The sequence below is a fragment of the Trichoderma citrinoviride genome (genome assembly GCF_003025115.1).
Source record: "Trichoderma citrinoviride strain TUCIM 6016 unplaced genomic scaffold BBK36scaffold_11, whole genome shotgun sequence".
In the NCBI taxonomy this organism is placed as follows: domain Eukaryota; kingdom Fungi; phylum Ascomycota; class Sordariomycetes; order Hypocreales; family Hypocreaceae; genus Trichoderma; species Trichoderma citrinoviride.
The window spans coordinates 84,916-109,470 of NW_020194719.1; the positions used below are offsets into that span (position 1 = coordinate 84,916).

Genomic DNA, 24,555 nt, shown 5'->3' on the forward strand with positions numbered 1-24,555 from the left:
AATGGATCGTCTTTTCGCAATATGCCTCGATATGCAGGTACTTTGTACTACTACTTCGCTCTTGGGGTTCCATACACGCTGCGACTGTGCTTGGACTCGCATATGCAGTTGGCGATGGCTGACACTTGGTGGTGTTTCTGGCGGTAGCCGTGTTGTTGGTACGCTGCGTTTGGCTGAAGCATTGCACGAGCTTGTACCTGTACCCAGAGCACGCCGGCAAACGGAGTGTGAAATTAGCCATGCGGACGAACAGTGTCGAACCTCCCCATGTCCCCAACTCCATCTCTCCCCATCTCTCGAATGGATACCTGCTTCGTATGGGCCTGGAGTACGTTCGAATGCCTCTGCTTCTCCGACTTGCTCACCGCATTCCTCATTGCCTTGTGCCGGCACGGAGCCTGTTATCCGGCATCTCGCATCAGCCGTGGCCCGTGATGCTGTTCCAGATCCCAGGGGGGAGGCTGTCCAGGGCCGCTTCCATCTTGTTTCCTTTCTGGCTCCATGTCCAGGTACGACTTACTCGTGCTACAGGCTCAGGACGCCTGCGTGTCTAGCGCCAGTGATTCGCACCAACAGGTACAAGTACTTGAGCGAGCACAAGCGCTTGCGCGGACAGGCTGCGAAGCATTGACGGCCGAGGGCCAAGAGGCCTGGGGTGCTTGGCACACAAACCCGCAGTGCTTGGTAGCGGATAAATCACCCACGAAAACGAGGCCTGGCTGGTCCGAGGGCGCTGAAACGGCCGGTGCCTGCATAGAGAGACGGCTAGCAGCTGTGCTAGTGCACGATCGCCAGCGTGAAGAAGCCGGGGTCTGGGAGGAAGAGAGAGGCAGAGAGAGGCAGAGAGGGAAAAGATGCGATGCAAGACGAGATGATGGCAGCTGTGGCCATTGGGTAGGACGAGAGCGACTAAGGCGGCTGAGTGGCACGAGGGAAGCCAGGCACAAGGAAGGTGCATTTCGCTTGTGCCAGTTAATTTAAAACTTCCCAGTTTGTACGAATTGCGATGTACAAGTGGTGTGTGTGAAGCACCTTGCCTGCGATTTCTGAGTCTATATTGGTGTATAAGGTAATATTCGTCCAGTACTGGATCTAATGGGTTCTCAATGCGAGTAGAAATACTGTGGTATGAAATGCCTTCATACAAAGTACAAGCCGTGAAGAGTGTTTGTGCCATGCTGTGTCATTTCTTTTCATTGTACAGGTACCTGTTGGACGATTGAGGGTGTTTGCGAAAAAAGATACGCGTGTTTTCCCCTGTTTGTGTGGTGTTTGGGTGGTGTCAAAGAAAACCGCGTGTTACTGGGCAAGGGAGTGCCCTGGAGCTAAAGTACCACTGCTACTTTAGTCGCACAGGTGCCTGGCGCTAGTCCCGTCCTGGGCAGATTCTGTTCCTCTCCTGAGCTGGGCTTTTTCCTGGTGATGGAGAACGGAGGACGCCGGCTTCTCAGCCGCTGCGCCGTTCTTGGGGCTCAAGTAGCGGTACTGTAATAGGTACTATTCGCCTTGTATATTTGACACCGCAGAGAAAGGATATCGATACTGTATTAACATTACTGCATTTCCAAAGAGATCATTGATGCAGCGATACGGGTCGATGCGGCATCTTACATGCGATACTTGGGAGACCTGGGCATGGGTGGTTAAGTTGTTGGCCCGTCCATACCAGTTGCCAGTTGCCAGTTGCCTCTGCCTGCACCGTTGCACTTCACTTCTATGTAGTAGTTGCATTGCACCCATCGCAGCATGGCATCGGATACCAGTGGCATCTCCTTTTGTGTTTCCGTCCTTGCCTCTTCTTTTCCGTCCGATGACGCTGATCTATTCTGAAGCTGATGGCATTCTGCGAAGCACACGATGGCCATGGTGCCTTGTCATGTGCAAGGTCCATCCATTCAGTCTTCTTCAGCCTCCAATCCTGGGCTTGCCTTGGGTAGCTGAGCATCTGAGGTTCAGGGGCAAGTTTCCTTCCACCTCACCTTCTTTTTGTTTTCTTTTTCTCTTCCTTTCTTCTTTGTTCGATAGTCTCTCAACGGAGCTGGGAACTGGGTTCCTTGAACCTTGTCTTGCGCAGGCGATAATGTTCCGAGACAGGGCATGCCGCAGTTTGCTAATAATAACATCCAGGTCACGGCATGTTGGCAGACCAGGTACTGCATCGTATCGTATGTACGTGTAATCGCATGGAGCGCGGATAATAAGTGACAGAAGCCACGTTCAATACAATGACCGCGGATCCAAGACACCGCCGGTTGCCATTACCTATTACATACAATACTTCTCGATGAGCGGAAATGGGAGTGCCGACCTTGCTCCCATGTGTTCCCATACGTGGCAGAGGTTGTGGGTGACAAGGCCTGGGCATATGGTCCTCGGAGATCTCATTCCGATTTCTAGAAGATTACCTCCAAGAACGGCACTCCGCTGGAACTGCTCGTGTCATCTGTGGATGAGAACTGTGACGGGAGTCGTGCATCGATCGACGCTGTCCGTAGCAATCGCACCTCGCACTCCATACGGGCATTCCGAACGGCGCAGGGAGACGCATGCTTCGCAACGGCACCGCCATTCCGCACAAAAAAGCGCGAGCTACTTCGTGCAAAGAAAGGTTCTACGCACTTCTCAACATCCAAGCTCCGCAGCCCCAAACACAATCATGCCGTCGGGTCGGTATAACCAGAAAAATAACAACCGGTACAGAGCAAGATGTGATGAGCCAGGGCCAGTCGCTGGAACGAGAGGCCGATTGCAACGCACACCCGTACCTGGCAGCAATCGGGCAACTCTCGGTACATCGATGAAAAAGTACGGAGCGCGAAGCAGTCGACAGACCATGAAGCCTGTAAGATGACGTCGCCCCCCAGTGGCTGAGCCGAGATTCATTTGGTCTCTTGTGCCGAGTGTATGGAAATCGGCACCTCAGTGCTTTGCATGACTCACGAGATCCATTCCTGCCAGCTTCCTGTGACTTGTTGGCCCTGTAAAGGCATCAACAGTAGGAGCTTCAGAATGCAGATAAAAAGAGCATCAAAGTACCATACATACTTCGTAAGAAGAGAGAGAGAGGGTCTCGCTCTCATCACGATCCGACGCCTCGGCCCAGAAAACGCGAGTGGAGCGCTCCATCATCCCAGCTTTTGACAACCTGGAAGTGGCTGACGGTCGGCCGCTTGGCCTAGTGCCGGTGGTTGACACCGCCACGACGCGGACCCAGTCATACGGACAGTATCAGAGCCTTGCGGGAGCACGGAGAGGAGAGCGCAGGTCTTTACTGGCTGGCGCTTCGTATCTGCGGAAACGCGATTGAACAAGCGGCTGGCTGGAGACAGACGCGGCTTCAAGGCTCTGCCATGTCGCTATGAATGCTCTGCCATGAACGAATTAGTCAGTGTGCGAGTGAGTAGTTGTATGTATGTACATACGTTGAACGGAGCACAAGCTCTAAAGATGGCTGCCTTCACAAACGCCGAGTAACGGGAGACTTGACCTCTCCATTGGTCCACCAACTGACGTATCCTCTCCGGGCATCGAGCAGGGGCATCGCTCTCCAGCCACTGATGTAGACATTAAAGGGGAGCCTTCCCTCACCTGAAATAACGGGCGCTGGCGTGGCACTGCCGCCGACGCCGTGCATGCAGATAATGCACAGCGGTCGCCTAGTAATCTCCTCTTGTCTGCCTGTCGGTTCGATTCAGCGGACAGTTGGACTGGGCTCCGGCCAAGTTGACGGGGCTGACAAAATTCAGCCCACACGCGCTTCTGGGCTTCATACCAGCCACTTCTCCAGCCGCCTGTCAGCATTTTGCCACTGGCGGGCTGAGGCTAGCATGGGGGCTATTACACATGCCCTCTCTTTCGTCTGGAAGGGAGGCGCAGACCTGAAGTTGTGTCAGCCTTCGAAGCCTCGTTTGAGACAGTACGGGGGATGACTCGTACTCGATAATAGTATTATCGTGAGACCTGGTGGTGGTTAGGAGGTGCAAACCATGTCAGGTTGAAGCGGTCATACAAAACTTCCAAGAGATATTACGACTTAGTCAGTCATACCTAGTATCGTCTGCTTTGTAAAGCGACGGAGGTGGCTCCGTGTCAAACACACACACAGTGCGCAAACTTTACCAGTAGCAGCGTGTGAAGGGAGGCTGAGGAGCTGTGTCTAGTACCGTCGTACCTGAGGCTGTTTGCTGGGGAGAGCGTGAGGCGGAAGTATTCGGAACACTGCTCTATTGCCTGTAGCTCAATGCCCGTCATGTGTCACCACGGCAGCTGCGGATCGAGATGCACGCACGCTAGTACTCGTAGCTGGCCGCGATTATCAAGATCTTTTTTGCATGTCTCTGAAGGGAAATGGAGCGCTTTCTTTGCATGAGGCAGAGTGTGTGTTCTTTAGTATTTCGTACGGTGTAGTACGAATAGTTACGGTAGAGACGCACCTCGACCAGGCAAGAAAGGGCGAGTGCTGCCCTGCAACTCCGTATGCGGACTGCCCTTTGCACTATGACGGCATCCATGATCGCATGGACTTGCAGGTTTTTCTGCCCACCTCGCCTACTTGCCGTAAGAAACGGACGATCCCTTGACACGAAACTTCCGTTACCACCAAAGCAGCACTGATACGGTTTTTATTATTATTCATCATTCATCACCAAGCGAATACCCAAGGGATGCCTCGATAACTTGATAGCCGTCCATTACCCGTCCTCTCAGGCGCCCGTGTCTGTTCTTACTCGTGTAGTAATAAACAAAGGCTGGCCTGGGAGCAGGTGCAAAGAGTGTGGCGCAGGCAAGCAGCCCACTGTCCGCCTAATATTGTCCACCGCCCTTGGCTGCACAACACGCGCTAGAGGCCAAAGCTGCCAAGGTCCAACCAACTTCAACCACCTTCTTCCCATCCCCAGCCTGTCATCCAGCCCCAAACGTCTTCATCTCCATCCTCCGCCGGCCATCCTCGCCCGCCTTCTGCCATCGCCATCGCCATCGCCTGCCAATTCCGGGCCCTCGCCGAGCATCCGCACGCTGCATGTCATTCGCCTGCCTGGCCTCGCAATAGTCAGCATTTCTGTGCCGCAAGGCTGTCGAATCTCTGCCGGGAGCAAAAAAATTACCCTAGCTCTCGCCACAATCTCCAGCCACACCTCGAGCAGCCTCGAAATGGTGTCGCTGCTCTAGCTGCCTCCCATCTTTGCGACTGCATGCCACCCGTCCCTCTGGACTCGCTGTCGCCTGGATCCCTCTCGCCCATTGCATCTTCATATGGCCTCTCACGCCGCTGCCATTGCTGCCGAAACCCCACTCCCGTCAGGCCCGACGCCAACCCCTCCCCCAGCTCTCCCTTTGGACGACGTCGCGAGACAGCCCAAGCGCCGTCGCGAGTCTGAATCCGAGCCGTTGCGTGCAGCTGCCTCCCAACGGCCCAGCTCCCAATCGCCTCCCTCGAAGACCGCCAGGCTGCTGCTGGCATCCGGCCAATCCCCGCTTCCGTCGACCGGCGCCGTGGCTGTGGAAGACGAGCGACGGCCTCGAGAAGAAGAAAGAGGAGAAGAGAGAGAAGGAGAAGAAGAAGAAGCAGTAGCAGCAGCAGCAGCAGCAGTAGCAGACAGAGTGGCTGAGCACTACCAGACTGCTGAGCTGCGCGCAAACGGCGAGCATCACGGCGAGAACCACAGCCAACCAGCCCTCCTAACCCTCTTGTCTGCAGGAAACGAAGCCATGAGCCGTCCGGCAGACGCGCCTCAGCTGGCTCCCACAGCCGCCATGGAGCCCTCCTCCAAGCTTGCCACGGCTGCCTTGTCCATATCACAAAACAGTGGCGATCGCATCGAAGAACGAAGCGAGGTGACTCCCCAGAGTCCCGCGAGCATTGCTGGCGCGCAAGTCACCGAGAGCCCGACAGCCATGGATGTCGACGTCAAGGGCGATTCGCTCGTGTCTCAGCAGGTGGCCGTGCAAGAGGAACGCCCGCAGCCCGGGTCCTTGTCATATCCGGGCTCCTTACAAACCACCGGCAGCATGCCAGAGTCGCCAGTCCGTGGCATGACCTTTCCGATGCCCTCCCAAAGCCAGGGCTCTCCGCCGCCGTCGGCAAACAAGAAACACAAGTGCCCTTATTGCAACACCGAGTTTACTCGGCACCACAACCTCAAGAGCCATCTCCTGACGCACAGCCAGGAAAAGCCCTACGTATGCACCGACTGTCAGATGCGGTTCCGCCGCCTTCATGACCTGAAACGCCATGGCAAGCTTCATACGGGCGAGAAAAACCACGTATGCCCCAAGTGCGACCGCAAGTTTGCCCGAGGCGATGCTCTCGCCCGCCACAGCAAAGGCATCGGCGGATGCGCTGGCAGACGATCGAGCATGGGAAGCTTTGCCGACGGAGACGAACTGGATGGCGGCATGGAGGGAGACGAGGCGGTCATGTCGGGCATGGCGTACGACAACGTTGACGAAGAAGAACTCAGGCGGCAGAGCTTGCCCAGCATGGGCGTCCAGCATATGCCGGGCGGCCAAGCGGACCAGTATAGCGCTCACGCTCGGACTTATCCCCCGGCTGGAGCAAGACCTGCGGCTGCCGCCTCGCTGTACGCCCCCGCCGGCGGGCAGAACCCTGCGGCCACCACCGGTAGCTCGAGCGTCTCCAACAGCCTCGGGGGCAGCCACACGCCGAATACCAGCATCTCTTCCGTGGCGGTTGGCGGCGGACCCGCTGGTCTCTACGCACAGGCTGGCGTGCCGGACGTGGCGAAGCCGCTGAGCCCCGGCGGCGTCCAAGCCCACGACGGCTCTGGCGTCGCACGGCAGCGGTCGCCCAGCCTGTCTCAGCAACTGCAGCAGCAGCAGCAGCAGATGGGCAGGCGACAGTCGGACATGCAGTCTCCTCATGGCGGACAAGGCAGACCGAAGCTTCCTGGTTTAACCCACCCGGGATACGTCCCCGCAGGCTCCCCGGCCTTCTCCCACGGCCGCCCGCCCAGCTCAACCGCAGCCGCAACCGCAGCCCCGGCCCAGGCTCCGGCCCCGGCCCCGTCGAGTGGCGATAGCGGTAACATGTTTGCCCAGAGCGACCCAAGCGTGTGGGCCTACATCCAGACATTGGAGGAGAAAGTCAAGTCGCTGTCGGATAAGGTCGTCTTGCTTGATCACGAGATGTCTGTGCTCAAGAAACAGCTTCAACCCAATGAAGGGGTACCTGCAGGATGAATAGTCCCGCATGTCTCGTTTCGTTACTCAAAAAGCGTCTAGGTGTTCTCGGAAGGAAAGGGGAGCAAGGCTTGCTGAATCTACATTAGAATGCGTTTTGCTTTCTTTCTTCTCTGGACGCTCTTGCTGGTCTCTCCTCTGGATGTGAACCAGAAGTCGTGTCCAAGGGGAATGGCGTTCGGGCATGGGAATCAGGGCGGATGGTTGAAACCCTCGACGCCAAAAGATGGCGATCAAGGTATAACGATTGTTCCTTGTTATCATTGTTGTAGTATACAGATCTGTGCGATTAACTTGGCCGTGGCATTTCGGAAGGTCATGTCTGCTGTTGTTTTCTTGTTTTCTTCCTGGTAGTAGTATCGAGGTAGTAGATTAGTGCAAGAATGGAGTGACACGTTGTTTTCGAGTGGCTTCGATGTCTGAAGGCTGATGCTCATTCTGATGACCCTGACCGAGATGCAACTCTCCTGCAGCTTAGATACTCCATACCGAGTACTGACAGTCAATTGTCGTGTGGCGCAGCAGTCCTGATCGGTAAGAGCAAGAGTATCTGCCGGCTTTGCCGCACTGTGGTGTGTTCACCGTACATGCACTGTACACGCACGTTTTACGGTCACGTCACTTTCGGCCAGGGGCCGCACAGCCCAGAGCTTGGCGCATCAATGAGGTAATGGCACCTGCCGCGGCTTGCACGGGTTGGATCAACTGCCCGGCGCTTTGCTGGGATGCCGATAAGGTGGCCTGGTGGCGCGCTCTGGGGCTTGCGCCATTCAACTACATACGACCTATTACCGTATCCCTACGAGGCATTCCTTGACCTGACGAGCGAATAAGGAGAAGGACGAATACGAAGAGGGAAGAAGAAGCAGAACAAAGAGAAGGACGACTCAAAGAAAAGAGAGAAAGGGGAGGGCACGAGCACCTAAAGCGAACGGATCCGGGTTTCGACAAATACTTTACCTTGTTAAATACTCGAGTCTCTCTTGATACCTATTACATTGCGCAAGACTACCGGGCCCCTCGGCCAGGACAAGACAAGCCACGAATCCTGCAGACGAAGCGAGTCGGGCCCCAAGAAACAAAAAAAGCCAATGCTTCTTGCAGCTTGAAGACGACAAAGAGTCAGCCTAGACCATCGCGAGCCGACCCCGGGTCGAGCGAACCCAACCAAGCACCATGGAGGCGACCAAGAAGTCCCTCCGCACCGACGAGAATGGTTCTGCGGATCCTGACGGCACCGTCATCACCAACGGCGACCACGACTACCTCGACAACTCCGAGAACCGACCATACCCTGTTCTGCCGGACGATGGATATCCGCAGAGCTACGAGTTTGGAGCCTGGAGGGCCGGAGGCATCCGCTTCGCCCCGTTGCGCATGCCCTTCCCTCGCCGGCTTCAGACCGCCGCCGTCTTCTTCCACTGCATGACCATCGTCGTCCTGATATCCATGTTCTGGTTCACCTGTGCCAACCCTCTGACCTGGCCCCTCCTGGTGCCCTACCTGGTGCATCTGAGCGTGTCCAACGCGGCGACGAACGGCAAGCTCAGCTACCGGTCAGAGTACCTGCGGTCCCTGCCCCTCTGGAGGTTCTTTGCGTCGTACTTCCCTATGAGGCTGCACAAGACGCACAATCTCCCGCCGGACAGGCGGTACATCTTTGGCTATCATCCACACGGCATCATCTCCCACGGCGCCTGGAGCGCCTTCGGCACCAATGCCCTCGGCTTCGCTGAGAAGTTCCCCGGCATCACCAATACTCTCTTGACGCTCGAGTCCAATTTTCGGCTGCCCTTTTACCGCGACTATATCCTGGCCATGGGCATGGCCTCGGTGTCGAAGGAGTCCATCCGGAATACTTTGACGCGGGGAGGCCCCAATAATGACGGGAGAGGCCGTGCTGTGACCATTGTCATTGGCGGAGCCCGGGAGTCTCTGGAGGCTGAGCCAGGCACTATGCGGCTCATCCTCAAGGGCCGCAAGGGCTTTGTCAAGATGGCGCTGCGCACAGGAGCCGATCTGGTGCCCGTCCTCGCATTTGGCGAAAACGACTTGTACGATCAGCTCAGCCCGAAGACGCACCCGATGGTCCACAAGTTCCAAATGTTCGTCCTCAAGGTGTTCAAGTTTACGCTCCCTGCGCTGCATGGCCGAGGCATCCTCAACTACGACGTCGGCCTGATGCCCTATCGCCGGCCCGTCAATGTTGTGGTAGGGAAACCCATTCGCATCGACACGGAGCCCTGCGAGCAACCGGCCCAAGAGGATGTTGATCGGTACCACGACCTGTACATGGAGGAGATTGAAAAGATATGGGAGGCGTACAAGGATCAGTTTGCCAAGGGTCGGACGTCTGAGCTTGTGATTTCCGCATGATTTCGGGTTGATTGCACATGCTGACGTCTCTCTGGCTTCGTTGCTCTTTTCTCGCTCCAGCTTGTCCCGGCGCTTGTTTTGTTTGTATACTTTGGATAGGGTTCATGCATGCTAAGCTTGTTGGATCTTGTGGGATCGCTTGGGGTGCTTCTTTCAATGAATTTGTCAGTAGGCTCGCCAATGGGTTCGTCATTGGGAAATGTTGGGTTGCTCGGGGCATCTTGGATAATGGTGGACTCAAGGCCTTTGAATATATCGAGTTTGTAGCGAGTTCTCTCTCCCCTCCCGACTTCCCATCTTGTACTTCTTTCATACCTGGCCCCTTTTCTGTCAATAAAAGGCTTAGCGGTAGCTTTTCCTCCATTATATTTCCCCGTTGAAGCCACCACTGTAATGTCTTCGTTCAATATGTCGTCCGTTTTAGTGCTGCGATTGATGTAAGTGGCAGCTCACAGGGTCACCTGACCTCGCGTCACCTTCCGACGCGGTCTTTTAATTGAGCCGCGAAAGCTCGGCATGACCATGAACTTCAGTCCTCCCTCTTCTGACTGAACTGCCGCACTTTCGTTTCTCCATCTCAATTGAATCCTTTCTCTCTTTCCCTTGCCTGTCTCCTTCTTGCATATAGCCACACCATCGAACTGTGAACATCATCAAAATGCCTCGGCCCACCAGAGGCAGTCGAACAGCAATCAAGCGCGAAGAACTAGACGACGACGGCATCATCGACTCCAAGCCAGCAAAGCCCATCGTATCCAGGCCAAAGCGAAAAGCAGAGGCCGATTCAGACGACGACGACGCCAAACCTCTCGTCAACGGCTCCCCGAAGAAGGAAGTGCAGCAGAAGAAGAAGCGCAAGTCGAAAGCAGTCAAAGAAGAAGAAGAAGAAGCAATGGTCCTCGCAGAGAGAACGGCCGTGTCTACCCTGGCCAGGGCCATGTACATTGGCGCCCACGTCAGTGCTGCAGGAGGTTAGAAACAATATATATCCGAAAACCTCACCATTTTTTTTTTTCTGACTTGAGTCTCGTTTCTCTTGGGTAGGCGTCCACAACTCCGTGACCAACGCCCTCCACATTGGCGCAAACTCCTTCGCCCTGTTCCTCAAGTCCCAGCGCAAATGGGCCAACCCGCCCATGACGCCCGACGCCCAGAACGGCTTCATCAGCCAGTGCAAGCAGCACCGCTACCTCGCAAACGAGCACGTCCTGCCCCACGGCTCGTACCTCGTCAACCTCGCGCAGGCAGACGCCGACAAGGCCCAGCAGGCCTACGACAGCTTCGTCGACGACCTCGCGCGGTGCGAGCAGCTGGGCATCAGGCTGTACAACTTCCATCCGGGGTCCACGGGGGGAGACGCCAAGGCCGCGGCCATCGGGAGGATAGCCGCGCAGCTGAACAGGGCGCACAAGGCGACCACGACGGTCGTCACGGTGCTGGAGAACATGGCGGGCAGCGGCAACGTCGTGGGCTCGACGTGGGAGGACCTGAGGGACATTATAGCTCTCGTGGAGGACAAGGCGCGGGTGGGAGTATGCATCGATACGTGCCATGCCTTTGCCGCCGGCTACGACCTGCGGACCCCCGAGGCCTTCAAGAGGACGGTCGATTCGTTCAACGACATTGTCGGTGCCAAGTATCTCAAAGCCTTCCACCGTAAGCCCCTTTCATATCTTATTTCCCCTCCCCTCGCACACACAAAGCTAAACCCATCACCCTTGTAGTAAACGACAGCAAAGCCCCCCTCAACTCCAACCGAGACCTCCACGCCAACATCGGCACCGGCTTCCTCGGCCTCCGCGCCTTCCACAACGTAATGAACCACCCGGACTTCCAAGACAAGCCCATGGTGCTCGAGACGCCCATCGAGAGAAAGACGCCCGACGGCAAGACGGTCGAGGACAAGCAGGTCTGGGCCGACGAGATCAAGCTCCTCGAGAGCCTCGTCGGCATGGACCCCGACACCAAGGAGTTTGCGCGGCTCGAGGCGGAGCTGCAGGCCAGGGGCGCGGACGAGAGGCGCCGGATCCAGGAGCAGGTCGACAAGAAGGCGAGCAAGGGGGCGAAGAAGAAGACGGGGAAGACGAAGAAGGGGGTGAAGAAGGAGGAGACGAGTGATGGGGAGAGTTGTTGAGAGGGAAGAAGGGGTAGTGAAAGAAAAAAACAAGCAGTGACTTGGCATGGAACTTGGCATAATGCGACTGGAGTTTGTGATTTCCCGGGCTTTATATACAAACGCCCTCCTTCTATGTATACTATAAAATTGGTGTTTTCTCTAATAGACAATGAAGGTTAAGCACCTATTCAAGAACAAAAGAGTCTCAAGAGGAAAAGGTGGAAACAGCAAAAGACGTGTGTAATAGTATTACAGCAATGCTGGGCATAACAACATACATTCTTTGTGAACAGGGGCTATCATAACGAGAAAAGTAAAAAAAAAAAAAGGATACGATAGAAGAAGACTAAACGAAGACCAAAAGCAAAAGAGAGGATAGAAGAAGACGAGAAGAAGACCACAAGTAAAAGTTGAGGGGGAAGAAAACAAGAGAACACACAAGTCCAAAATCACCTGCGACTCTTGACAAACGCCTCCACCCTCGCCATCATAGCCTTGAGTCCCGCCCCCCTCTCGCTATTATCCTCGAGCCAGGCCTCCATGCGCTCGCGGATGGCTCTCATCGACCGCAGCACGGGCATCCTGCCGCCGTCCTCGTGCGCCAGGACCGACGCCGGGTTGAGCAGCACCTCGAAGCAGTCGGCCCAAATGTCCGTCTGCCAGTACCGCTTCAGGCTCTCGCGGATCCTGTACCTGCGCCCGCCGCGCCCGACGAGCCCAAGCCCGCCCTGATCCGACCGCACCGTCTCGAGGTACTTGCCAAACAGCAGGCAGTGGATGACGCCCGCCAGGCCGTAGTAGTCAATCTGCCACGTCCAGGGCCGACCCTCGCGCATCTCGGGGCAGTCCTGGGCCGTCGTCTTCCAGTCCGCGACGAACTCCACATCCGGCGCGAAGGCCTTCATGTCGATGCCTCGCCCAAAGTCGATCAAGACGATGCCTCGCGAGTCCCAGCCGCCGCTGCCATCCGCGTGCCATCTGCTGGACAGACCCTGGTCCGAGGAGAAAGAGGCCGACCTAGAGTCCAGACGGAGGAGGCAGTTGTCGGGCTTCAGGTCGCCGTGGAGGACACTCTTGGAGTGGAGAGCTTCGACGGTGCGGAATATCTCAATGGCAAAGAACATGGCAAGCTGCTCGTCCATGACGCCCGAGGGCTCTGCTCGGAAGAAGTTGATGACGTCGAGTAGTGTGCCGTGAGGGTGGAAGGGCAGGAAGAGGAACGCCTCGTCTTGGTAGAGGTGCATTTCGTGTGCCAGCGATATTGATGCCGTGGCGCGATGCTGAGGCCCCAAGCGCGCATGGGCTGTCCGCATGATGTAAAACTCCCACGGCGTGGGAGGAGACTCCATCTTCAGAGCCTCTATGGCGGCACGCTGAGAGACGGCAAAGGCCCCCTTACCCATCATCACCTTGTTGTCATCCTGGTCTGGATCCGAGTTCTGGACCAGGTAGACTGGTGCGAAGGCGCCAGCGCCCAGTTCCCTCTTCACCGTATATCTGGATTGGCAGTCGGCGAAGCGAATCACCACAGGGGCGCTGCCTGGTCCAGCTCTATCCGAGTTCGGCCTGCCCAGCCTGCCGACAGCTTTGGCGTATCTGCGAATCTCTCCGCCGCGTTCGTACTTTTCATTGTGGTGATCGTAGAACCCGGGATACGCCGCCAACGGGGGCTGTATGTTCGTCAAGATGATCCGTCTGATATTATCGTCGATGGGACTGCACTGTGCTTCCTTAACAATGGGGCCTTTGACAGGAACACCCCTATTTGGGCCGGTCTTACTTGGTGCTTTGGCTGCCTTGGACCCCAGAGGTTCTCGACTTTTGAGAAAAGGACTCTCGTGTGCGTATATCTCTTTCAGAGGGCTGCCTGATGATTCCGAATCCGACGCCTCCTCAATGGGCGTAGCTCTACCATCCCGCTTGCTAGGAGTCTTGAACTGGTAGGCTCGGTCCATGTCGACATCCATCGAGTACTCGGTCCTTTCCGTGATAGGTGTCATAAAGGGCAGCCGATTATTGGCCATCGTTGCCGCGTCCCTATACGGGCGTGTCGGTGGCTCATAATCTTCTGGAGGCAGGGGAATGAAGATGGTGCGTGTCCTAGGCGGTTCCATTTCTTCATCCTCGGAGAATGCCTCTTCTGCATCGCCACCCAGGCTGTGTGATGTTAAATCTATGTCAAACGTGATTAGACTCTTGAACCCTTTCCATGTCTTCTTCATATGCTGACACAACTAGATGTGCACCTCTGGCTGAGAAGCCCGAATCTTCTCCGATGCCCCTGACTTCCGATTCTCCATCACCTTTCGTGCTCACCTTGTTGAATCTGTCTCGTGGTGCCTGTACTCTCGACATCACTTGCAAAGTCGGCGTCAGTCACGATTTCGTCTTCATCGCCATCGTCTTCGCCGTCGTCGTCGTCATCGTCGTCTTCATCTTCGTCGTCTTCGTCATCATAATCGGTCCCAGTCTCGTCCCCTTCCACAGGTGCTGCCTTGAGGGGTGCGTTAAAGATTTCGTATATATCGTCTGTCGCGGCTTTCGTGTGAATAGTCATAGTAGGCTCCGCTGCTTTCTTCTTGCGAAGCTTTGGTCCCGACGGAGAGTCGAGCTTTGCCTTGACTAGGTGGGTGTTAGGAGTCGCGTAGAAGGATATTGGACAGTCCGAGGTCGTCAAACACTTACTGATCTGCGTCTCATTGACCTCCATCATCTTCTTTCTCCTACCCGCACGGGGTTCTCGAGGTTTCTCTTGTGCGACGCCATTCTCATCGAGGTCCATTGGGTCGTAATCTTGGTGATTAACCAGCTGCTCTGTCGTCGCCTGTTCCATATCACGTAGCGGCACCATGCGATCTGGAGCGTAGTCCTCAGTCGCCATTTCAGTATCCCACACGCGGTCGAGCCAGCCACGATGTGCGGCAATAATCTCCTCGAAACTCAGCTCTGTACCGGGTTCCTCAGGGGTTGGATATACGGCTGCAAGGTCAACGAAGATGTACTCCTTCTTCCCCGTCTGCGGATGTACCGTTACTTGATGCTTGGACGGAACAACAACAATATTTTGTATTTGAGCAAGGGACTGAATTACACGAATCGACCATGACGGCAAATGAATTAGTCCTATTCTCATCAACAGGCTGCACGTTGTATCGTGGTCAAGGGGGGTTACATACCGGATCCCTGAACACTGCCAGCTTGGCTCCCCCAGCCGCGGGCTTCCTACCGCCCGCCTTGAGCGTCTCTCCCACCCACGGCTTCGGTTCCATCGTGTTTTCCTTCTTCCGATCCGCCAGTGATCCAATGCTATCCCAGCCCTTGGATGCTGCATCTCTTGACGACATGGCGGGCTGTTGAGCATCGGCATCAGAGAAGATGGCCATCTTGGACTTTGCAGGCCGAGACGAGCTCCCGCCGATGCCACTTGTCTGCCTAGGAGCCTGTGGGTCGACTGGGTGTGACGAGCTCGCAAAGGGATCCGTCTTGCTGGCCAGCGCAGGACGGACGGTGGGCAGAGCTGGTGACGCGGGCTCTGCCAGTGCGTCTGGATGTTGAGCAAGCCTCTCGCTAAACTCCTTGAACTTGCGCAGCAGCCTCTGAACTGGCCGCGCCTCTCGCTCGATTCCGAGCTTGTAGACTTCCTCTGCTTGCGCCCATCGACCTGCACCCTCGAGCCACGCAGCGTACTCTTCGTAGTACAGGGCCAAGCCTTCGCCGATTCCGTGCCGAGAGAGGAACAGAAACGTCTCGCGAGGCGTGTCGGAGAACAGCTGTATGTAGTACATCCACAGCTTTAGGTACCTGGGGTCGTTCTTGTACTGAGAGGAGCTGATGAACGCCTTCGTCGCGCGCTCGAGGATCGTATGCAGTTGTGACTCGGCCGTCGCCTGCGCTGATGGATACGCGTCGATCGCCCAGCGCACATATCTGTCAAACACATCCAAGGGGTCGTCGGATTCGGATAAGTTGTCGATTTCCGCCTCAAATTCTGCGCGGATGGCGTCGTTGATGTTTCTCGTGTCGGTCGGTGTCGGCGTGGACAGTTTGTGGAGAGGAGAAGAGAAGAGGCCGGCCAGCTTCCTCGCGGAACGGCCGCCGGGCAGGGACTGGATGTTTTCCTTCTGGTTCTCAATCACCTCGAAGTCGGTGATGTCCTCTGAGCCCGCCATGCTGCTTCACGGTCAAGGGCGGTAACCCTGTGTGGCCTTTGGAATTGATGCGGATGCCGAAAGCCTCTGCGATTCGTCAGAATGACGCGCTTCCTTCCCTAGTTGAGAACGAGAAATGATACCTGAAGCCAGACGAGGGACAATTCCAGGATATTCAATTATTCAATAAGAGTCCCTTCGGATGTTGATCAACTTGCTACGTGATTTAGTTTCACGCTGCCGCGTCTGGTGGCATGTGTTTTCGACCCCGCGTTGCTCTGGTGATGTTTGTTTGGCAACAATCCCGAAGTACTCTGTACTTTATCAGGACCCCTCCACCTTCTGTCGTCTTCGCTGTCAAGCCCAGGCGCTAGGGCCCATTTGAGTGTAATGAAATGTTTTTTGTCCCCACTCAAAGGTATTGAGTACTTGGCAGCACTTGGGCACTAACTGGCGCCGGTGAAGCCACCATCCATAGAGGTTCATGCAAGTACTAGTAAAGCAATATGAAGCATCAACGGGCAGGTAAGGTATTGAAGATTGCTGCTGACTCGAGTCAACGGAGACTCTTGTAAGAGCTGCGTCATGCAAGACAGCGGCGTCGGTCGAGCTGTGACTTCACATTCTACAGGCATTTCAGAGCATCATCATGTGAAAAAGTTGGTCATCATTCAGCTCATTTCATTTTTCATCCGCCGTATGGGCGTGTCTGTATAATCATTATTTTACTTTATTTGATACGCCCATATTAGTCAATTCTCCGGGCATCCTTGCTTTTGATAGTGGTCTCTCATGGCCATTTACAGGTTGACGGCGTTGCGGAAGTTGGTGCCAGCGTAGACGGCAAGGTCACCGAGCTCCTCCTCAATACGGAGGATCTGGTTAAGCTTGGCCAGACGCTCAGATCGGGCGGGAGCACCAGTCTTGATCTCACCAGCACGGATACCGACAGAGATGTCGGCAATGGTGACATCCTCAGTCTCACCAGATCGGTGGGAGACCATGACGCCCCAGCCGTCGGCGTACGAGTCCTTGGCGGCCTGGATAGACTCAGTCAAGGTACCGATCTGGTTGACCTTGAGGAGGAGGGCATTGCAGGCCTTGAGCTCGATGGCCTTCTTGATGCGGATGGGGTTGGTGACAGTCAGGTCATCACCGACAATCTGGATGTCCTGAGTCTTGTAGAAGTAGCTCCAGGCCTCCCAGTCATCCTCAGCAAAGGGATCCTCAATGCTGACAATGGGGTACTTCTTGCAGAGGTCGGAGTACATGGCGGCGAGCTCCTCGTAGGTGATCCACTTGGTAGGGTCGCTGTCGGGGTTCTTGAAGTCGAGGTCGTACTTCTTGGCGTCCTCCTTGTAGAACTCGCTGGAGGCAACGTCCATGGCAATCTTCATCTTGCCAGTGTAGCCGGCCTGCTCAATGGCGTCGGTGATGAGCTCGAGAGCCTCGTCGGCAGTCTGGATATCGGGAGCGACACCACCCTCGTCGCCAACGTTGCCAGCGGACTGGCCGTACTTCTTCTTGGCCAAGGTCTTCAGCTTCTGGTAGACCTCGGACCCCTGGCGAAGGGCCTCGGAGAAGCTGGGAGCCTCTCTGTTGTTTTGCGTTAGATGACTTTGCCGGTTTACGGACGGAAATATCGCTGGCGACTTACGAAGGAACAATCATGAACTCCTGGAAGGCAAGACGGCCACCGGCGTGGGAACTAGATTCATAGTCAGAGACTGCTGTTGAGTAAGGGTTGTGGGGCATAGAGCGTAGACTTACCCGCCGTTGAGGACGTTCATGAAGGGAACGGGAAGGACATAGGGCTTCTTGGTTCCGGCCAGGTCGGAGATGTGGGCGTACAGGGGAACGTTCTGTCTCCAATCAGCTTCTGCTCATCAACCGCGGCGCCTAACCATGAGCATTTACCTTCTCAGCGGCACCGGCCTTGGCGACAGCCAAGCTGACACCGAGGATGGCGTTGGCACCGAGCTTGCCCTTGTTGGGGGTGCCGTCAAGGCTGTTGAGGAACTCGTCGACCTTGGACTGGTCCTTGACATCAAGGTTCTCCTTGATCAGAGCGGGGCCAATGATGGTGTTGACGTTCTCGACGGCCTTGGTGACACCCTTGCCACCCCACTTGGCCTTGTCGCCATCGCGAAGCTCGACAGCCTCGTGCTGGCCTGTAATCATTCCGGTTACTTTCTGCAGCTATACGGCATGGTTGGAGAGGAATCGGGGAGACGAACCGGTAGAGGCACCGGAGGGGACAATGGCGCGGTGCAGGCCAGTGTCAGTGACGAGGTCGACCTCCACGGTGGGGTTGCCACGGGAGTCGTAGACGGAGCGAGCGTGAACCTTGGTAATGGCCATTTTGAAGCTATTTCAGGTTGCTAGACGGACCAATGTCTGTTAGCGAGTCGAATCGAAGCTGATTTAGGAGGTAGGTGTAGCTGGGCGATTATATGACATCGACGACGAAGCCCGCGAAAGGACGGAGCGAAGTTGTGGCATTGCATCTTTCCTCTAATATACGTGAGCTCCCGCGGACAACGAAATCCGTCCAGAGGAGCGAGGCAAGTATAGTGGAATATGCCTCAACACGTTCCGCCTGACGCCGCGTCTTTCAGCAGCTCTGCTCCCAATGGAGGGGTAGCTGGAAAGGCTGAAACGGGAAAGAGGGGCAGAAGCTTGGACGACAGAGACCGAGTGCTGCTTCTTGTAGAGAGACAATAGAGGGAAGCGCCGTACCTGTGATGTAGAGATTGATTGGGGGGTCTCAGGCTCTTGCAGTGAGGCTGATTGAGCAAGTCGAGAGAATCGTAGGGAGGGAAAAGGAAGAAGGATGGTGTTTTTGTTGTTGAGAGAAATGGAGGGGTCCAAGAGAGCGATGGGCGACGGGGTGGGGCAAGGTCATGCCTTCCTTTGCAGATAACTGGATTACTACCTGTATTATTAGTTACCTAACAAGAAACGGAGCTCTCAACCGGCAGGGCAGGCGCAGCTGGGGTGCTTGTGAGGTAATAATTGGGCCACTTGCCTGCCGGGTTACGTGAATCGGTAGACAGCGAGAAACGCTAGTCCTATTTCTCCGGCCTCTCAGCGAAAAAGTTTCTATCGCGACGCAGCGGCGGCTTGGCCTGATGCGGGCAAACCGAAGACGAAGAAGAAGCGATTGGCAGCCCGCGCTTCTCTCTGTTGAGGCTCTCGTCATTTCTCTCACTGCTACTGCTACAAGTTGTTTGAGCTCTCACAGACTACATGGATGCGTCACATCATTTCGCGGCCGATGTCGCCTCTGCGGTATTTCAGAACCTGCAAGACCAGCACCAATGGGCTGAGCTGCAAATCCATCGCCTCCCAGGCCTGTCGCGGCCAATGATCCGCGGCCTCCCGCCACGCCTCTTGTATCTCCACCCCGACGACCAGATAGCAGCGCTTGCATATGAAAAGGCAACAGGGACAAGGGCTCAGCACGACGCCGAGTTCGAATGGGTGCTGGCCGTCCATCTCGCCGAGAAGTGGACGCTGTCTAGCCTTGCCGCCGTCATGGACGCCCTCCCGGAGGCTCCCAAGAGGGCGAAGCGCATTGTCCTCGCTGCGCTGCATAACGACTCTACCGTTGTTTACTACATCGTGCAGGAGGGCATGATCAAGCCTCGACAGAACTAGAACTCGAAGCGAGATCGGGTCGAATTTGAGTGCTTACGACGGCCAGCAAGGCTGTCGAGCGTCCAGGGGAGGGACGTCTTTATCGGCCCGTTTGGCGTCAAGGAGTTGGCAATCCAGGACGGACTCACGGAACACCCCGACTTTGTTTTTCACACAAGCTATGATACCCATCGAACTGGTAGTTATGAGCAGAAAATAAGGCTTTTCATTTTGACTCATTGGCCGCTTGTCAAGGCACATGAACTGCAGTCTATATCACTCCGCTTGGTTCCCTTATTGAACCAATTCGGCAAACAGGAGATGGACTGCCATTGCAAAGAAAGCTTCATACAGAAGAACAGTTCCGACATAGAGATATAGACCACCAAATCCGCCAAAGGAAAAAAAAAAAAAAAGACATGAATCATGAAAGATATCCCCGCCTGAACGCCAAGACTACCGCAGATGCTTGTCCAATCCCACCTAGAAACGCTCCTTCATCCTGGCAGCAACCGTTCTCAGGTTGCCATAGACCTTTCCGGGGGGCTTTCCGAGAATCAAGCTGACGACGGATTCTCGGGCCATGTGGATGTTCTTGAAGCCACCCAGGATGTGAATCTTGGAATCGGCCAGCACAATTCGCGTCCGGCTGGCGTTCTCAATGGCAAACTTGGTCTTTCCCTGGTGGCCAGCAATTCGGCCGATGGCACGACTCTGGCTGTCTCCGTGGACGGTCTTGACGTCCTTGATTTCAAAGGTCTCGATGTAAAGGTCGTCTAGTCGCAGAAGAGCAATGGCGTCGTCGACGTCGAATCCAAGAGTGAAGGCCTTGACGAAATCCTCGCCCTTTTGCAGCGCACCGGAGTCCACCGTGGATTTGGAAGTCCTCAGCTCGACCGTTTTCCGCGCAATGTTCATACGGCACTGCAGCTTGAGGTGCTCCACGATGGGAGGGTAGATGGAAGGCCACGCCTGCTTCAGCGGCGTCATTCGGTGCGGCGGGATGGGAATCTTGCGTGTCTCGACTCTCGTCATGGGGTCCTAGGCAGCAGAGTTAGAAGATGAACCAATGACAGACCCGAGAGATGGTGGTTTCAGCGTACGATATCTTTGGACGGGGCGAAGCGAGGTCGTCCCTCTTCATCAATAGCCATGCTGTTGCTTGCGTCTGTCGTCTCGGGCACGATGACTTCAGCCTCGGCCACAGCAGCGTCGGGGGCGTCTAGCAGGAACTCCTGGTCATTGTCTGTGTACGAGTAAGCTCGATGTTCCTGCTACGATTGAAATCCATTCGCATAATATGTACCCTGAGCTGGTGATGGCACATCTGCGACAAGCGGGGTGCTTTCGGTCTTCTTGAGGGCTGTGGGAGCAGGCATGATGCTGACGGGCAGGACAGGCCTCTAATCGACCCTTTGTTGCTCGAAGTGTGTAGATGAGTTGAGTGGTAGATGAAGCGTCAAAGAGACCGCCAGTGTTTCGTTGCGATGATCCCGTCCCTTTGTCGTCGTCCAAAAATTCTAGGGTCCAGGAAGAAAAAAAAAGCGGTTATGCTGCTGGGTTCGCAGGCGGACAAGCCACACCTTGCTGGTTTCTGCCGCCGCGCTCAAAAAATTTGTGGACGAGCTATCGCCGCTTATCGATTGGCCAGCCACACCGGGAACTGCAAAACGTGAGTGGCGCGTCATGCAATGACTTTTGCTTCCAACGCCGCCCTGCTTTGGCTCAGTCCTGCAGTCCACCAACTGATTCGGGGAACTTTGCATTCCCAGCGTCTTTTTCGTCTTGAGGTTCCGAAGGCGCTGCTCCATTGCTCCAATCGACTTTTTACCTTTCATCTGGCGCACCGCCTCCGGATCGCTGGTCGCCATGAGCCTTAAGCATGTCTAAGGGCATCTCACCATGGCTGATTGTGCGCCGCCATCGTCCATGCCGCTTTCAAACCCCTCCAATATGGACAACTCCACATGCCGTGACCTTGTCGAGTCGATCAGTAGCTCTTGCGCCGCTGCACACGCAGAAGCCAGGGCCTCGGCCGTCAAAGCTGGCGTATGGGAAGGATGGCCATCACTCGCCAACGTTCATCGGGCTGGGCATTCAGCTGCCTCTGCATGGTAGCCCTCGGCGCTTCGCTGCTGTGAGCATCCTGGACAGGCATCGAGCATCGCTCAGTGTCTCTCAGCGCTCTGCGCGGTGGTTACTCCAGAGCGGCCAGTATAGCAGCAGTGGCGCAAACGGCAAGAAGGATGTCGGAGAGAGTGCTGAGAGCCAGCTGGATGGCCACAAATCCGCCGCAGGAGCTCATCAAAGCCCGGGAACTACGTCCAAAAGCAACATCAACGAGCAGACTGGAGCCGAGCCAAAGGGCCACGAGCATCATGAATCAATAGCGACATCAATGTCGAAATACCTAAACCTCCCAACGCTGCCTCACCGTCCCACAAAAGAAGAGCTGTTGGCGGCTGCCAACGGGTTCTGGGAGCGGTTCAAGGTCCGGTTCAAGTGGGTTTCAATCAGGAGCATGCGGCCTTGGAACATTGACGAATGGGGTGCTTTCGTGTCTTGGTTCATGTTGGGTCATATCGTCTGGATTCTGGTGGGCACCACGACTTTCTTTTCCATCCTCATCTTCTCCATCAACACGGTTTTTGCTCAGGGTATGTCCAAGATGTCACTCTCCAATATGCTTCTCGGAAGGCTAACGCATGTCCAGAAACGCTCGCGCGGTGGGTTGGAGACTATCTCACCCAGTCGGCTGGTGTTACCGTCGTCTTCGAGTCGGCCATCGTTCCCAAGTGGAAGAACGGCGTCATCGCATTTCGCAACGTCTTCGTCTCGAGACGGCCTGGGCAGATTGAATCATCCGTCAGCAAGGGCTCCTCCGACGCTGCCGCCGTTGCTGCCGTGGCCGCTGCAGGGCGACAGGTCCCGCATAAGGACGCTACTCCCGAGGATGACGGCAACTACACCCAATTCGACGTGACAATTGCCAATGTCAATGTCACACTCTCCTTTCTCAACTGGTGGAATGGAAAGGGGCTGCTCAAGGACGTTGAGGTGAATGGTGTAAGAGGAGTCATCGACCGCACTTCTGTCCGCTGGCCTCAGGAGCAGGTTGATCCATTGTCTTATCGGCACAAACATCAGCCGGGCGACTTTGAGATAGAATCTTTCAAATTGGAAGACCTTTTGCTCACTATTCGCCAGCCCGACGGCTTCCGCCCCTTCTCAGTCAGCATATATTCCTGCGAACTGCCCCGACTGCGAAAGCAATGGCTTTTCTACGATTTCCTCTCCGCGAGCCACATGTCTGGGTCCTTTGATGGCTCTCTCTTTACGATCCATCCGCGACAAGTTCACGGCACAGTCTCCAGTCGATACCAGGGTGTCATGATGGGGCTGGACGAATCCAAAGGGTGGAAGAAGTTTAACCGGTTGCGAATCGATGGCTTGAAGATTGACCACTTGAACCGTGGAGTGGAAGGGCCATTTGGCTGGATTTACGAAGGGAACGTCGACATTGTTGCTGATGTCATGTTTCCAGAGGATATGGACGATAGCATCACCAAGGTCGTAACGGACTTTTACGACCAGCTCGAGGGCACAGTCATGGCGCATCGCTATCGCTTCTTGCCGAGAGCCCCTGCACCTGAGAGTGTCTCGGAGAGCGAGCGCTCAACGAGCGAAAAGAAGGCCCAGAAACAGGCAAACGAAGCCGAGGAGGACAAACGCCTCGTCATTGTGGACTTGCGCATCCACCTCAACGACGTCAAGGCCGCCGTGCCTTTGTTCACCCGCGACCTATCCTACGTCAACCAGGCTCTCGTTCGCCCCATTGTGGCCTATATCAACGCTAAGAAGACGTACATTCCCATCTCGAGCCGCATCATCAAGCCCCTCAGCGACTTTGACGGAAGCTGGACCGTCTTTGACTGTGGGCTTCTGGACGATGCTTCCGCCGAGACGTACGAGGCTTTCGCAAAGGACGTGGAGGATCAGCAGAGCCGCGTCAGGCGGTTCCGCAAGGTCGGATTCTGGACGCTGTCTCTGGCCATCCATGCCTTGTTCATGGGCATGGCCGGAAACGTGGTCTAAACAGGGGAAAGCAGAAGAGCACCAAGGGTTAGGCTTGGTCCTTTGCTTGTTCCAAGAAAAAAAAGGGGGGATGGACGCGGAGGTTTCCTGTAGAATTGCTGTATATTTACAAATCACGACGGGACGGGGCGGCACATGACGGACTTTTACGATGGCGTTGTTATACGGGCTTTATCACTCCGGGCATTTTCTTGGCGACTGGGGAAGTGGACTTGTTTATGGACTTTTGTTTTTGTCCTCTGATGAGAAGAAAATCATGTATTGCTTCCTTTTGAGAGGCCATCTATAACTGATACCCTAGCCTCTCATCCACTGGAGCAGTGCAAATACAAAAAAGAAAGAACCACTCTGAAAAGATGAAAGGATCAGTAAATTTGATATATAAAGGGGAGCAGTGTAGAAGTGAAGAAAATGGCATCTTTTATTCTAGCCTCAACTTTTGGTGGTATACCCGATGGACCAAGTTTATTATACCCTTCATCCTGGCCCAACCGCTATGTAGAAGGAAACAAAAACAAAAGACAGCTTTCCATTCTAAAAAGATCCCGCCGCCCATTCATTCTAAAACGATCCCGTGAAATTCGTCCAATCTTGAGGAAAAAATGTCCAGGTCGAATAGGATGGTCAGCCTAGCGCCCACGCTGAGCCGTGCTCAGATAAACCACTGAATGAAGATGGTGGTAATCATTATGCCCTGCGTCGAGGGCACGGTAGTCCAGGGAAACCAAAGGTCTCGCCGCACTTTTGTTCGATGACTGAAGAGAGCAATACGCCGGGGGTTACCAATATGATGCTTGTTCTAGCAGTCGCCTGTTCCGCTCTTCTTTTCCTTCCTGCAAAACGCTTGAATCATGCGTGCTGATTGGGACCCGTTCACATAAAGTCGTCGCTATAGGGAGAAGAGAAATTAGCATAATTGTATTTAGACAAGAAGAATCCAAGGAGCCAGATGAGTTCATAAGCAGAGGTCAAATGTCACAC

The 24,555-nt window shown here is 55.2% G+C and overlaps 8 protein-coding genes across 8 annotated transcripts; 5 read left to right on the forward strand and 3 right to left on the reverse strand.

Moving 5' to 3' along the window:
• Positions 1-4,803: 4,803 nt before the first annotated feature.
• Positions 4,804-7,602, forward strand: BBK36DRAFT_1135969 (hypothetical protein). The gene is made up of 3 exons (XM_024892821.1): positions 4,804-7,200; positions 7,367-7,542; positions 7,579-7,602. Exon 1 carries the CDS (start codon positions 5,254-5,256, stop codon positions 7,198-7,200), a length of 1,947 nt encoding a protein of 648 aa, XP_024747402.1. The 5' UTR covers positions 4,804-5,253; the 3' UTR covers positions 7,367-7,542; positions 7,579-7,602.
• Positions 7,603-8,376: 774 nt separating this feature from the next.
• BBK36DRAFT_1124041 (DAGAT-domain-containing protein) lies at positions 8,377-9,576 on the forward strand (the record flags this gene model as incomplete). The annotated part of the gene is made up of 1 exon (XM_024891126.1): positions 8,377-9,576. One exon carries the CDS (start codon positions 8,377-8,379, stop codon positions 9,574-9,576), a length of 1,200 nt encoding a protein of 399 aa, XP_024747403.1.
• Positions 9,577-10,234: 658 nt separating this feature from the next.
• On the forward strand, positions 10,235-11,710 carry BBK36DRAFT_1170670 (apurinic/apyrimidinic endonuclease-like protein; the record flags this gene model as incomplete). The annotated part of the gene is made up of 3 exons (XM_024895477.1): positions 10,235-10,547; positions 10,621-11,232; positions 11,301-11,710. The coding sequence occupies 3 exons, from the start codon at positions 10,235-10,237 to the stop codon at positions 11,708-11,710; spliced, it is 1,335 nt and encodes a 444-aa protein (XP_024747404.1).
• Positions 11,711-12,141: 431 nt separating this feature from the next.
• On the reverse strand, positions 12,142-15,861 carry BBK36DRAFT_1178181 (hypothetical protein; the record flags this gene model as incomplete). Its single annotated transcript, XM_024896117.1, has 4 exons — positions 12,142-13,895; positions 14,009-14,314; positions 14,378-14,774; positions 14,869-15,861. 4 exons carry the CDS (start codon positions 15,859-15,861, stop codon positions 12,142-12,144), a joined length of 3,450 nt encoding a protein of 1,149 aa, XP_024747405.1.
• A 779-nt stretch (positions 15,862-16,640) lies between these two features.
• BBK36DRAFT_1142923 (phosphopyruvate hydratase) lies at positions 16,641-18,201 on the reverse strand (the record flags this gene model as incomplete). The annotated part of the gene is made up of 5 exons (XM_024893555.1): positions 16,641-17,436; positions 17,498-17,548; positions 17,611-17,702; positions 17,758-18,011; positions 18,078-18,201. 5 exons carry the CDS (start codon positions 18,199-18,201, stop codon positions 16,641-16,643), a joined length of 1,317 nt encoding a protein of 438 aa, XP_024747406.1.
• An 887-nt stretch (positions 18,202-19,088) lies between these two features.
• On the forward strand, positions 19,089-19,500 carry BBK36DRAFT_1178185 (hypothetical protein; the record flags this gene model as incomplete). The annotated part of the gene is made up of 1 exon (XM_024896118.1): positions 19,089-19,500. A coding segment is annotated over one exon (412 nt), but the record flags the coding sequence as incomplete, so codon positions are not given.
• Positions 19,501-19,962: 462 nt separating this feature from the next.
• BBK36DRAFT_1124281 (eukaryotic type KH-domain (KH-domain type I)) lies at positions 19,963-20,858 on the reverse strand (the record flags this gene model as incomplete). The annotated part of the gene is made up of 3 exons (XM_024891146.1): positions 19,963-20,520; positions 20,583-20,725; positions 20,786-20,858. The coding sequence occupies 3 exons, from the start codon at positions 20,856-20,858 to the stop codon at positions 19,963-19,965; spliced, it is 774 nt and encodes a 257-aa protein (XP_024747408.1).
• A 1,019-nt stretch (positions 20,859-21,877) lies between these two features.
• BBK36DRAFT_1124347 (mitochondrial distribution and morphology protein family 31/32) lies at positions 21,878-23,574 on the forward strand (the record flags this gene model as incomplete). The annotated part of the gene is made up of 2 exons (XM_024891158.1): positions 21,878-22,136; positions 22,193-23,574. 2 exons carry the CDS (start codon positions 21,878-21,880, stop codon positions 23,572-23,574), a joined length of 1,641 nt encoding a protein of 546 aa, XP_024747409.1.
• Positions 23,575-24,555: the final 981 nt, after the last annotated feature.